The sequence below is a fragment of the Solanum stenotomum genome, chromosome 1 (assembly GCF_019186545.1).
Source record: "Solanum stenotomum isolate F172 chromosome 1, ASM1918654v1, whole genome shotgun sequence".
NCBI classification, from domain to species: domain Eukaryota; kingdom Viridiplantae; phylum Streptophyta; class Magnoliopsida; order Solanales; family Solanaceae; genus Solanum; species Solanum stenotomum.
Window position 1 is genome coordinate 16,187,693 of NC_064282.1, and position 12,613 is coordinate 16,200,305.

Below are 12,613 nucleotides of genomic sequence, written 5' to 3' on the forward strand. Positions count from 1 at the left end.
AATTTTAACTTCTGCAAATGAACTACAAACCCTTTGGATTGTTCACAGTTACAATCGGGACTTGGAACAAGAGCTTCAAACTCTTCCCACAGATTTTTCAGTCTAGAGAAATATGTAGCAACTGTAGCAGTACCTTGACTTAATAAAGCAATTTCCTTGTGCAGATTAAAAGTTCTTGAACCATCAACCTTGTTAAACCTCCCATAAAGACCATCATATACTTCTTGAGCATGTGAGACATACATTATACCTCCTAGCAGATTTTTTTCTACTGAATTCATCAACTAAGACAATACCATAACATTCACTGTTTCCCAGTGATTTCTCATATGTTCTGAAAATACTTCTTTCTTACCGGAACCATCAACTATCCCCAATTTATTCCTTCCAAGTAAAGCTACTCTCATTGATTTGTACCAAATTGAGTAATTTTCAACCCATGTTAACTCAAATGAAATTATTTGCGTGCCACTTACATCAGCCGGAGAAAGAAACAAAGGATGATTATAGTCAATTCCTGTCTTCTGACCAGATTCAATTATTTGTGGCTGTGTAGACTGTTCTCCATCCACCGCCATTGAAACTATAAATGATTTTCAATTTCTTCCACCTGAATCGAATGATTCTTGATCTGTCGATCTGACTTGTGGATCAATCTTTTCAACCAGTGTAACTAGTTGTTTAAGCTTTGATACCATGAAAATGTATGAAGAAAGTTACAAGAAAGAACTGAACTGCTAAGAAGAGAAGAGAAGATTGGAAGAAGAAGCGGATTTTAGAGTAAACAAAATCTTGTTATTCTCATTCTTTTTCAATGTCTTAAAAGAGGCTTATGAGTACAGTTTAAATAGACTTCACAAACAGACTTAATTCTAACTTACTATATCAGTTAACTAACTAACTTTTAACTACTCACACTATTCTTGAGTCTTTAAGTTATTCCTTCAATAGAATTGAACGGAAGTAATTAAGGAGTAATTAAAAAAAACGCACAGTAGCACATATCAATCTTTTATTATTTTTTAAGAAAATAGTTTTAAAAAAATTGTATTCAACAAAATTTAATAAAATAATTGAAATGAGCATCTTTCTATAAAAAAAAAACAATTTAAAACAAAAATTGTATTTAACAAAATTTAATGAAAAAATTATTTAAATTAGTTGGGTGACTTTCTAAGTAAAATATCAATAGTTGAGTGACTTTCTAAGTGAAATGACAATAGTTGAGTGACTTTTGAGTTATAAAACAAAGTTGAGTGACTTTCTAAGTAAACTATTCAAAATTAAGTGAACTATTCAAAGTTGGGTGATCATCTGAGATATTATCTCTTGTTATTGTAAAAGTGAAAGTATTATTTTTTATCGATTATTATTGATATTAGAAATTGTAGTAATATTTTGACCTCCATAAATAACATGAATGATATATGGTTGACATTAGTAATCGTAATATTTTGACCTCCATAAATAACATGGTTGATATTAGTAATACATTGACCTCCATAAATAACATGGATGAAATGAATGCATGTATTTTATAAACCAAAAACAACGAAATAAAACGGTACAAACAATTCTAATACTCTTCTCGTTTTATATTAGTGGATCATTTTATTAAAAATAATTGTTTCGTATTAATTGTCTATCTTACTAAATCAAAAAAACATTAATTAATTTTTTTTCTATTTACCCTTACAATTAATTTTTTTAAAAGTGTTTACATTTGTTTTGTAAAATTCTCAAAAAGTTTTTAAAGGGGTGAATTACTAATAAAATTATCTTCTTATTTATAATTTCTTAATATATGTGTAAAAAATAAAAATGAACAACTAATATTAAACGGGGAAGTAATAAAAAGAAAAAGAGAAACGACAAGATGTAGCTTAGCTGTTTGGACCATTTCTATTGTTTGTATCTCTTCTTGTTTTCTTGGTTAAAGGTCACGTTTAATTATGGGTATCTCATCTTCATTAATAAGCTGTCATTATAAGACAAAGTTTTCTTTATTTTTTACGACCCCAAATAGACTTTAGAACATGCAAATAATAGAAAATTACAGTACCTATTGACTAATATTGTTAGTTGACAATCAATTTAGTGGGGATTTTTTCTCCTCTCAATTATAGACTATGCTTTCGTGGATTTTATACTTTAAAAATTACATCACCTCAAGTAATTTCAAATATATTTTTGGTAAGATGTATTTTGTGATATATTTTTGGAACGTATTAAGTAACTTTTTGAAAAATTTAAACCTAATTAAATGATGACACATCAAATAGAACAAAATGAGTAAATATTACCTTTTTCATTTCAATACGATCGTCTAATTTTAATTTTTCTAAAGGTTATTGTTGGTAAGATAAAAAACACTTCAAGTTCATTGAGTGACACAACAAGTCAAAGGGTTTAAAATAATGTGGTTAAACAACTATAAATGTCTAGATGAAACCTAACGAAAGGATCGAGTTGATAGATTAGGAACATGTAAAAGGGTCATTCAGATCATTTTCAATAGACGAGGTAGTAATAAATTCAACCATTACTATAAAAGCTATTGAACATCAATGGTATCGAAATGCGCCTCTTTTTAAGGGTGATTAAAGTGCAACAAAATACATTAAAGTTGAATATAATTTGCGAAGTATTTGACTTACCAATAATCTCTCATTCCTGTCATCGAGAGACTTTAATAACTTTAGTATGCCAAAAAGGAGAGTTGCTCCCAACATAAGAACCTATGGTTCCATTTTGTTGTTGGAGGTACACATCCTCTTCTTCTTGGCGTGAAACGATATAAGAGAAATAAATGTCCGATGTAATTTTATTTTTTGGTTTATAGAGAAGTGAGAAAAAGTGTAAAGGAGATTGAGGAACCCTGAGACTTACGTCAGGGTTCCCGTGACTTTAGTTTTTGACTCAGCCAAAAAGTAAAACAGATCTATTGTTTTTTGGTGTAGCATACGTAGTAGACACAGAGATGAGAAGATAAAGACTGCACACAGTCACACAGTACTCACATTACACTCTCTTGTTTGTTCCTTCTTCTCCCATTAGTCCTTTTCCTTAAAACAAATCTTTCTCCATCAACAAACAAATCAGTCCCAATTTCTTGTTTTTGTTCCTTCTTCCTCTCAACCTTTCCCAACTCCTTTTCATTCTTTGTAATAACATAACTAATCTCTCTGCAACTATGGATCTCTAACTTAATTCCAAGATCCCCCCCTTTTCTGCTAATTAAAATATGCATCTTTACTACGCTTCCTGATCAAGAAAATGCACACACCATTCCCCATTCTTGTTATTTCATAATATGTCTGCAAAATTGTATCTTTAACTCTTTCAACTGTCAGCCACAATACTGTTTATCACCTTTCTTCTTCTTTTTCTTCCATTATAACACATCCAAGATTACCGCTTTCATCCCTCAAGAGATGCATACAGTAGATTCCACAACCCCACCAGTCACATAGTGTATGTACTCCACACTCACACCAGTCCTTTTTCTGCAAATATGCATGGTTAACTCTTCCAAGACTACATTTTTACTCAAGAAATGCCTCCAGAAAATCCATTTTCACCTCCCCTAACACCCCTTCCTGTTTTTCCCACCACCTACCTCATACCCCCACCCCCACCACCCTCCTCCAACCATCACCATTCTCATTCTCCTCTCATCCCACCATTCATAGCTGCTGCTTTTGCCTTAACTTTCTTCATTGTTGCTGCTATCATTTACCGGAAAGTGTCACGCAACAGGACTGTTCCTGCAGATCTGAAGTCACCTCCACCACCTCACAAGTTTACCTACTCTGTCCTCCGCCGTGCTACGGGGTCATTTACAGCTGCTAATCGTCTTGGACAAGGTGGATTTGGGTCTGTTTACAAAGGTGTTCTTCCATCTGGACAGGAGGTAGCCGTGAAGCTCATGGATGCTTCCGGCTCCCTCCAGGGCGAGAGAGAGTTTCACAATGAACTCACTCTCGCCTCGAGGATAGACACTACGTCTTGCCATTACGTAGTGCCTATCCTCGGATTCTCCTCCGATGAACATAGTTATAAACACCACTGTTCTAGTCGGCGGAGGAGAAGATTAGTTCTTGTTTATGAGTATATGCATAATGGGAGTCTGCAAGATGCTTTGTTAGATCGAAAGTCTCCTGAGTTAATGCAATGGAGAAAGAGATTTGATATTATAAGTTCCATTGCAAAGGGTGTTGAGTATCTTCATTACTCGTGTGATCCTCCTATAGTACATGGGGATATCAAGCCCTCTAATATATTGTTGGATTACCATTTTGATGCAAAAATAGCTGACTTTGGCCTAGCACAGTCTTTGATTAAAGATGATCAAGTTGTTGAGTCTTTCATTGAAGATGAGGAGAAAGTTGAAAATGGGGCAAAAGGAGAAGTTTTTGAGAATGTGGAGGAAAATGGGTCGATTCTTGAAGGAAATGAGAGTGTGGTCACAGATGAGGTTGTGATCAATGTGGATCAGTTGCCGGAGAGTTGTTGTGTGAGAGTGTTGGATGGGGATGTGGGAGGGGTGTCACCTGAGGTGGGAGTTCCATCAGAGGGGATCGAAAAGACTAGTGTTTCTGAGGGTTTTTTCGACGGGGTTAGTGTGGATAGTGGAGTTTTGAAAGGGATTGGGAGGGGAACTAGTCAATCAGGTAGAGATTGGTGGTGGAAACAGGACAATGTGAATGGTGGATCAGATTCTGGTAGGATTAAGGACTATGTGATGGAATGGATTGGTAGTGAGATCAGAAAAGAGAGGCCTAAGAAGGATTGGATCGCAACCACGAGTGCAGCAGAAGACATTGCCAAAGGGGGGCAACAGAAGCAAAGAAAGAAGCTTGAATGGTGGGCATCTTTGGATGAGGAGAGAACGAAGAGAGAAAAGAAGAATAGGAAGCCAAGAGAATGGTGGAAGGAAGAGTTCTGTGAGGAGTTAGCCAAGAAAAAGAAGAAAAGGGATCTCAAAAGTGGAGAAATGTGGTGGCAAAGGGATGAAGAGGTAGCGCCAGAAAGAAAGAGGAGGAAAAGCAAGGGAAGTAGGAGCAGCATTGATTGGTGGGTTGATAGTTTCAGTGGCGAGTTTCGGATTGGAAGACGAAATAGTCAAGATTTTGCCAGTGGAGATATTCCCAAGAGTGGAGGTGTGAGTAGTACCCCTAGTATGAGAGGAACAGTTTGTTACATCGCTCCAGAGTATGGCGGTGGAGGGCAGCTCTCAGAGAAATGCGACGTGTACAGTTTTGGTGTTTTGTTATTGGTTTTGGTCTCAGGGAGAAGGCCACTCCAAGTTACAGCTTCTCCTATGTCAGAATTTGAGAGGGCTAATCTGGTTTCATGGGCTAGGCAGCTTGCTCATTCAGGAAAGCTTTTGGATCTTGTTGATCCCAATATTCAGCTACTTGATAGAGAACAAGCATTGCTTTGCATCACTATTGCACTACTCTGTTTACAGAGATCACCTAACAAGCGCCCAACAATGAAAGAGATTGTTGGGATGCTTTGTGGGGACTCTGAGCCACCCCATTTGCCGTTTGAGTTTTCCCCTTCACCACCCTCCAATTTCCCTTTCAAGTCACGGAAAAAGGCCCGGTGAGTTCACGAGTGCTCAATTTACCATTTCACTGTTCAATGTAATCTTCATGTATTATTGTGTAGAAATTGTTAAAAGAAAAGCAAAATGTCATAATTTTCCTATCAGCTTTTTCTTTTGCATAATCATCTCTATATTTCCTGCACTTTGCAATTCTTTTGTGTTATGATGATGGAGTACATTAGTTATCTTTGGCTTTTGCTCCCACAATTAGCTGAATTGAAGGAATCCCAGGCTAAAAGTATCTGATATGACTCTTTGCTTCCACTTTCTAAAAGGTGAGTCCACCAGTAATTATAAAATTCAGTGCCCTTGAACTAGTATTAAGGAGCTTGCTTTATTGCTTTCATAACTTACTTTTTTGGGTCCCAGAAGATACTTGACTCCTCCTTGTCTGTTGCCTTAAAAAAGTAGGATGAGTTTGTTTATAGTTTACTTATATTTCATTACAGATTAAACCCCCTCTCATCCCATTGTCCTAGGGGTACTTACAAAGGAACCCATGGAATGCGTTAAACCTTTATTAGTTGCTATGTTTTCTTCAGTGGCATTTTTTCTTTTCATACCTACTTTGATTTGTTGTACTCGAGCTGAGGGTCTTCTCAAAGCAGCCTCTCTACCCCCATTGAGGTAGGGGGTAAGGTTTGTGTACACTCTACCCTCCCTAAACCCCACTTGTCGGATTTCACTAGGTATGTTGTTGTATTCACTAATAATGTATTATCTAAGTAATTCTGTGACCATATACAATGTACTAGTAAAATATGTACTTATAACTGTTCATACTGCAAAATAAATGATATGCTTGGCAACAAGATTATATTGTGTTTCGTGAGAAAACAAAAGCAACAAGACGAGAGGTTAACAATGGCAAATGCCTGTTTGATGTTACAATAGTTGATATAATATATGACTGATGTTCTATTTTATGTGTTTACAGCTCTTATTGTTCATAGGAGTTCAGAGAACATGGATGGATACCTATATAATATAGCTGTTTAACATATAAGATCATCAACGTTTAAGAAACAAAAATGATAGACACCAAATTGGTTTCACATTTTTCACGTTCATAGGGGACTAACGTCAGTTCTCAATTACTGGAAATAGTTAGTGAAAGTTAAACAGTAATACAGTATTGTCAAAGATGAGGAGAAACTGAGTTCTACTCAGTACCCCGGAATTTGGTTATCCTTACAACCTACATTGTCATAATTTGTCTCTTGATATGTTTAATGAAATACATAAGCATCCTTTAGATGATAAGAGTCATGGAGATCATTTATATTGGATATGCTCTAATAGCCCGCGTATCATCATGATTCATGAGTATACTATCACCTTGTGCAGATAACTCACAGTTCATTTCATTTCTCTGGTTAAATGTTGCAGAATTCTTTTGTGTGAGCCCTTGGATAATTTTTCATTTATCATGTAACTTCGGTTTGATTTAAGATTGAATTAGTTCTTCATCGCTCTTGAAGTTGACATATGATAAACTTGAAAGGCACAGATGTAGACTTTGTAATGTTAGTTCTATCTGTATTTTTGTTTTCATCACATAATGTTTGTATGTTCATCAACAATTTGGATAAGAATTAAGATATTTGTGTTACTGTCTTTGTAGAGGTCACTGAAAGTTGTCTTGTTGTCAAAGAGGAGCAACTCATTTGATTCCAACACATGAACTGGTCTCATAACATGTCCCTCAAAAAAGCCTTTGACCCACAATGCTTTATGATAAACCAAACCAGACAAAACATATTGGTTGTCTTAGCAAATCATCACGATTTTGAAATTATCCTCTCCACATGATAGCCCTCTGGGATTCATCATTTAAAACGTTGTGTTATCTAGATATTTATGTGCATTGGATCTTTTTGATATTAGGTTACCGAAAATACGTATAAATAAATTATATAGTCAATCTCAACTAATTTGGAAACGAGTTATAATTGATTGATTGATTTACTAATGGTCAAGTGGTCACTGTTTGAATTATCTCACGTTCAAATCTCAGTGGTCTCAAAACCCAAGTTGTCAAGCAATGCCAGGCGTTAAAGGATTGTGGAGAGAAAATCATTTATTGGGGGTGGATTTTTTCTTTTCTCTGCCTCATACTTTGAAATGGAAGGTGGTCAATTTTATTTGGTTGTATAGTTTTGGCATGACTTGTACGTAACTAGATTTTTAGGTGTGTTCGAGTCATCTTATATGCATTTCAAGTTTCAACTAACAATAATAATAACAAATTCAGTGCAATTATTTGACTCTACAAGTATATAAATCTCAACTAATTCACTAATGATATAATATCTTTTAATTAATTTTAATTATGTATAAATAGTTCCATCATCTCTTGCCCCAAGCTACTTTCGCCCCGGTATTGACGCATTAAAACCCTAAATATTTTCTGTGTCGCGTCAATCCTCATAAGAAAAAGATTAGTGGAGTATATCTTTTTAATTCAAAGAAAAAGACTATTTTAAAGTCAATGTTCAAGATCCTACAGTAATGTAAAGATTTTTTTATATTATCGAGTCACTATCTAGACACATACTTTGTAAAATGGTTCAGGAGCAACAAGCAGCCTCTATAGTTTTCGTTACCGAGATATTTTTTTTTCATTGCTCCCAGGAATGTTTTGGGGAATCCGCTCCCATGCTGCAAACAGTCAAATCTGAACTGAATCATGTCACTCTTCTTTCTTTCCTAGCGAGCAGGAAGCTTAAGTTTGAGACGAAAATGATTTAATTTGACCACTGTACATTGCTAACATATAAAAAAAAATTGGAATAATCTAAATTTTTTACCTTTTGACTCTGGTATATGTATATGTAAATCCTAGATGTGAAAATATATGAAATTCATATTTTTAGTATAACTTCTATAGAATGAAATTTATAATTTTAAAAATAAGATATGTTTCTTATTATAATAGGTAAAAATAATTTTAGTAATATAAAAATTATTTATTATAACTGTGTTTATAAGCTTTTTAAACTCAAAGGGACGATTAAATATCTCCATCAATTTCTGCTCTCTCTAAACCACATCTACCATAAGTGGTTGCTATTATTTCGAAGTCATTGAACTTTAATTAGGTTCATATGTTATTTTCTTCTGATAGTGAACTACAATTTTTTTGGTGAAGTTGTATTCATAAAAGCAAAGTTAGGGAGGTGATTTAAACTTATTAAATACTCGCTCTGTTACTTATTATTTATCTACTTTTGAAGTGATACACCTATTAAAAAACAATAATTGATATAGTGAATTTACAATTTTACTCCTATTAATTATGAAGTGGATGAATTAAAAACTTAAGATTTTCAAAATGTTATACATTTTTCAAAGTAATAAATTGAGGGTATAATAGAAAAAAAAGTTATAATTAGAGATAACTAAAAAATAAAAAATGAACAAATAATTAAAAACAGAAGGAATATTGTGGGGGTGGGGTGGGGACTTGGAAGTTAAGAATTAAATAGTGCACTAAAAAGTCAACAAAAAAATAAAGGAGAGAGACCTAAATTAATTTAATTTTTATCCATTTTTAACAAAAAAAATTGCACGTTTTAATTTGAATACTCATCCATATCAGCCGCCCTAAGTAAGTTTCTCAAATCTACTTCAGATGAGATAATCGAAATGTGCATGAACTAACCTAACTTCATAAATAAAAATATTATCCACCCTATAAGACACTTATGTACAATGCAATTTTAATGTGAGTCAATAAATCTTATAAATAATTTTACACGTCTTTAGATAAAACTTAATTCAAATCATACTTAATAGGAGTATATTTTTCAAGAAAGTTATATAGGGTACCATTTAACTAAACATGATTTGTTAAGTATCCATCAAAAATTTGAGTGAGTAAAACATTTGCACTCTATAATTGGAACTTTTTTCTCAAAATGGTAAGATTAAGAATCTCATTTTGATTTATTCAAAATTTTAACATGCGAAGACACAATATTTTTGATAAGATAATATCCAAGTCTTTTTAGGAGACATCAATTCATTGAGATTTATGATATATGATTGAAAATGAGATTTATGAAATTTTGAAGTGGTATTTTGACATGTATTTTATTTGATAATATTTTTTAAAAAATAATTATGAGTGGAAGCCTTGAAAACAAAAGGTTTGGTCTTGATTTAGTTTTCGAGAACTTAAAGACGTAAAAAAAGAGATTAAATTTTAAAAATCTAATCAATTTTAGTGATAAATTAAATAATAATTAAAGTATGATTCAAAATTTATGGTTAATGAATGAAGTATTGAAAATATCCCTAAACTCAATACGAATTATTAGTTTCATTTTCGAACTATTAACTGTCTTAAAAACACTCTCTTAATTGACTAACTAAACTTAAATATACCCTCGAGTCTTGCAATATGAATGAATTACATCCTTAAATTCTCATTAAGTTTAGGGGTGGGGGGTTCAACACTTCTTTCGTTTTTTTTTATATTAAGAGTACATATTTCTACAAGAGTATGAGATCACTTGTTATATATCATGTGATGGATCGATAATGTATCTAAATTTAATTAATCAAATAAAGAAATATTTTTAAGAGGATCAACAAGTCAGAAATGAAACTAATAAATTGGGTCAAAATTTAGAGATATTTTTGATGCTTCACTCTTACTTAATGTTTCCAACCATTTAATACATTCATTTACCTAACTCAGCTGCTCATCTTAATTACCCCTTCTCTTTCCCCCTTTATAGCTGAAAGAGAGAATAAAAAAAAAATACAATCTCAGTTTTAATCTCTAATACTATATATACTACCATGGCAGAGCAAAATATTATAGCAGAATCCACCATGGAAGATGCCTACAAGTTCCTCAAAATTACTCGAAATCCAGATGGATCTCTCACTAGAAACCCCCCAGTTCCTAATGTCCCTTCAACCCCAGAAATTGACCCCAATTCGTCAAATCAGCTAATTTCACTTTCAAAAGACTTACCTCTTAATCCGGCCGCCAACACCTTCATACGCCTTTATCGGCCTGTTTCTCCGCCGCCTAACGCCAAATTGCCGCTCATCATATACTTCCATGGTGGTGGATTTTTGCTATTGAGTGTGAGTTCTGTTATTTTTCATGAATCGTGTAATGCCATGTCAGCTCAGATCCCAGCGTTGATTGCTTCCGTTGAGTATCGCCTCGCCCCGGAGCATCGCCTTCCCGCCGCCTATGAGGACGCCGTCGATGCTATCAAATGGGCGAAAGATGAAGCTATTAACGGTGGTGATCCATGGTTGAAAGAGTTCGCTGATTTCTCTAAAGTTTTCTTAATGGGTAGTAGTTCCGGAGGAAATATCGTGTACCATGCAGGTATGAGTGTCAAATAATCGGATTGAAGTAATTTAAATGGATCAAAAAAAATTGAGATCTAATAATTCACCTAAAACTTAACGTATCTGAATAAGCCTTAATCATTAAGATCTAGAACTGTCATCCGACCCCCCTCGGCGAAAAATATTACTATTTATACATGATTAAAATTATTTTTTAGATATGTATAATAGATGTCGAACCCCTTTCCACTAGTTCGTGTGTTTACTTTTCAGATTTTGAACCCCTTGTTAAATTTTTTGGCTCCGCCACTGCTATTACCATCATCCCACCAACATCCTTGCTAACTATTATTGCTACCACACTTATCTCCTTCATCATTAGGATTATATCTGTTGTTTCCACCACCCCTATCTTTGTAGCTATCGTTATCTCCACCACCATTATCAACCAATATCATCAATATAGTTAATTTCTACTACTATCAAACCCTGCCATGGCAACTAGCACCGTCAATTATCATTATACATTCTTCGGTCACCACTACTACTTCCATCACTTTTATTAGTCATCATCAATACTATGGTTAATCATTGCTGCCAACTACCACAAACACATCACTAACCACCACTCATTCTTCGGTTACCATCTTCAACATCGTCAATTACTAACATCAAGTCATCAACCAATTTCATTATTACAACAACCAACACTACTACCAATCGCCACCATTATGATAGTTGCCACAACACCAATTACCTTCATCGTCACAACTATCATCATCATCATTACTAGCCACTAACAATAACTATTATCATCACCACCATCACTATATATAAATTATCTCCACTGTCACTATTTAATCAAATAATGATTATTATTTTTTAATTTTATTTAAATTGTATATTTATTATGTACATTCAGATTCATACACTTAAATTTTAATAGAAACAAATAAGGCGTTAGAGTCACATTTTATGAATTAATTTTATTACTTGTAAATGCAGGTCTACGTGCACTCGATATCAATCTCGACCCAATCAAGATCGTAGGGTTGATAATGAATCAGCCCTACTTTGGTGGGGTCAAGAGGTCGGAGTCGGAGCTCAAGTTTGTCAATGACAAGATTTTGCCTTTGCATGTGAATGATCTGATGTGGTTGCTTGCATTGCCTGAAGGTGTGGATCGCGATCACGAGTATTCTAATCCGTTGATTAATGAGGCGAAAGTAAAAGAGAAGATCGAACGGTTGCCAAGGTGTTTGATCAGAGGGTACGGAGGAGATCCACTTATTGATGGGCAAAAGGAATTTGCTAAAATGATAGAGTCACATGGGGTGCACGTGACTCCTCAGTTTCTTGAAACAGGATATCATGCTGTGGAGATATTTGATAAAAAATGTGCACAAGATTTGTATGATTCTATTAAGGAATTTGTCAAATCTATTTGTGATGAAAATGTGGGCAAATCAGCCATGTGATAATCACTTAAAATTTGAGTATATGTGTTTTGTCTCCTTTTTTTCCTAATAAGAAAGTCGGCTTGGTATAATATTTACATGGAATGAATTTGAAAATTATATGATCGATCTCAAATTATTAAGAATTGAAGTGTACTTATTGGTGTTGTTATATAAGAAAGTCACTTCAAGAACAATTCATTTCCCATGTTTATATATTAGA

The 12,613-nt window shown here is 34.0% G+C and overlaps 2 protein-coding genes across 2 annotated transcripts; both read left to right on the forward strand.

Annotated features, from left to right (window-relative positions):
- The first annotated feature begins 2,975 nt into the window (after positions 1–2,975).
- LOC125862806 (receptor-like serine/threonine-protein kinase At2g45590) lies at positions 2,976–5,715 on the forward strand. The gene has a single exon (XM_049542929.1). It carries the CDS (start codon positions 3,557–3,559, stop codon positions 5,612–5,614), a length of 2,058 nt encoding a protein of 685 aa, XP_049398886.1. The 5' UTR covers positions 2,976–3,556; the 3' UTR covers positions 5,615–5,715.
- A 4,676-nt stretch (positions 5,716–10,391) lies between these two features.
- Positions 10,392–12,424, forward strand: LOC125862860 (probable carboxylesterase 8). Its single transcript, XM_049542988.1, has 2 exons — positions 10,392–10,970; positions 11,939–12,424. Exons 1-2 carry the CDS (start codon positions 10,424–10,426, stop codon positions 12,409–12,411), a joined length of 1,020 nt encoding a protein of 339 aa, XP_049398945.1. The 5' UTR covers positions 10,392–10,423; the 3' UTR covers positions 12,412–12,424.
- The last annotated feature ends 189 nt before the right edge of the window (positions 12,425–12,613 follow it).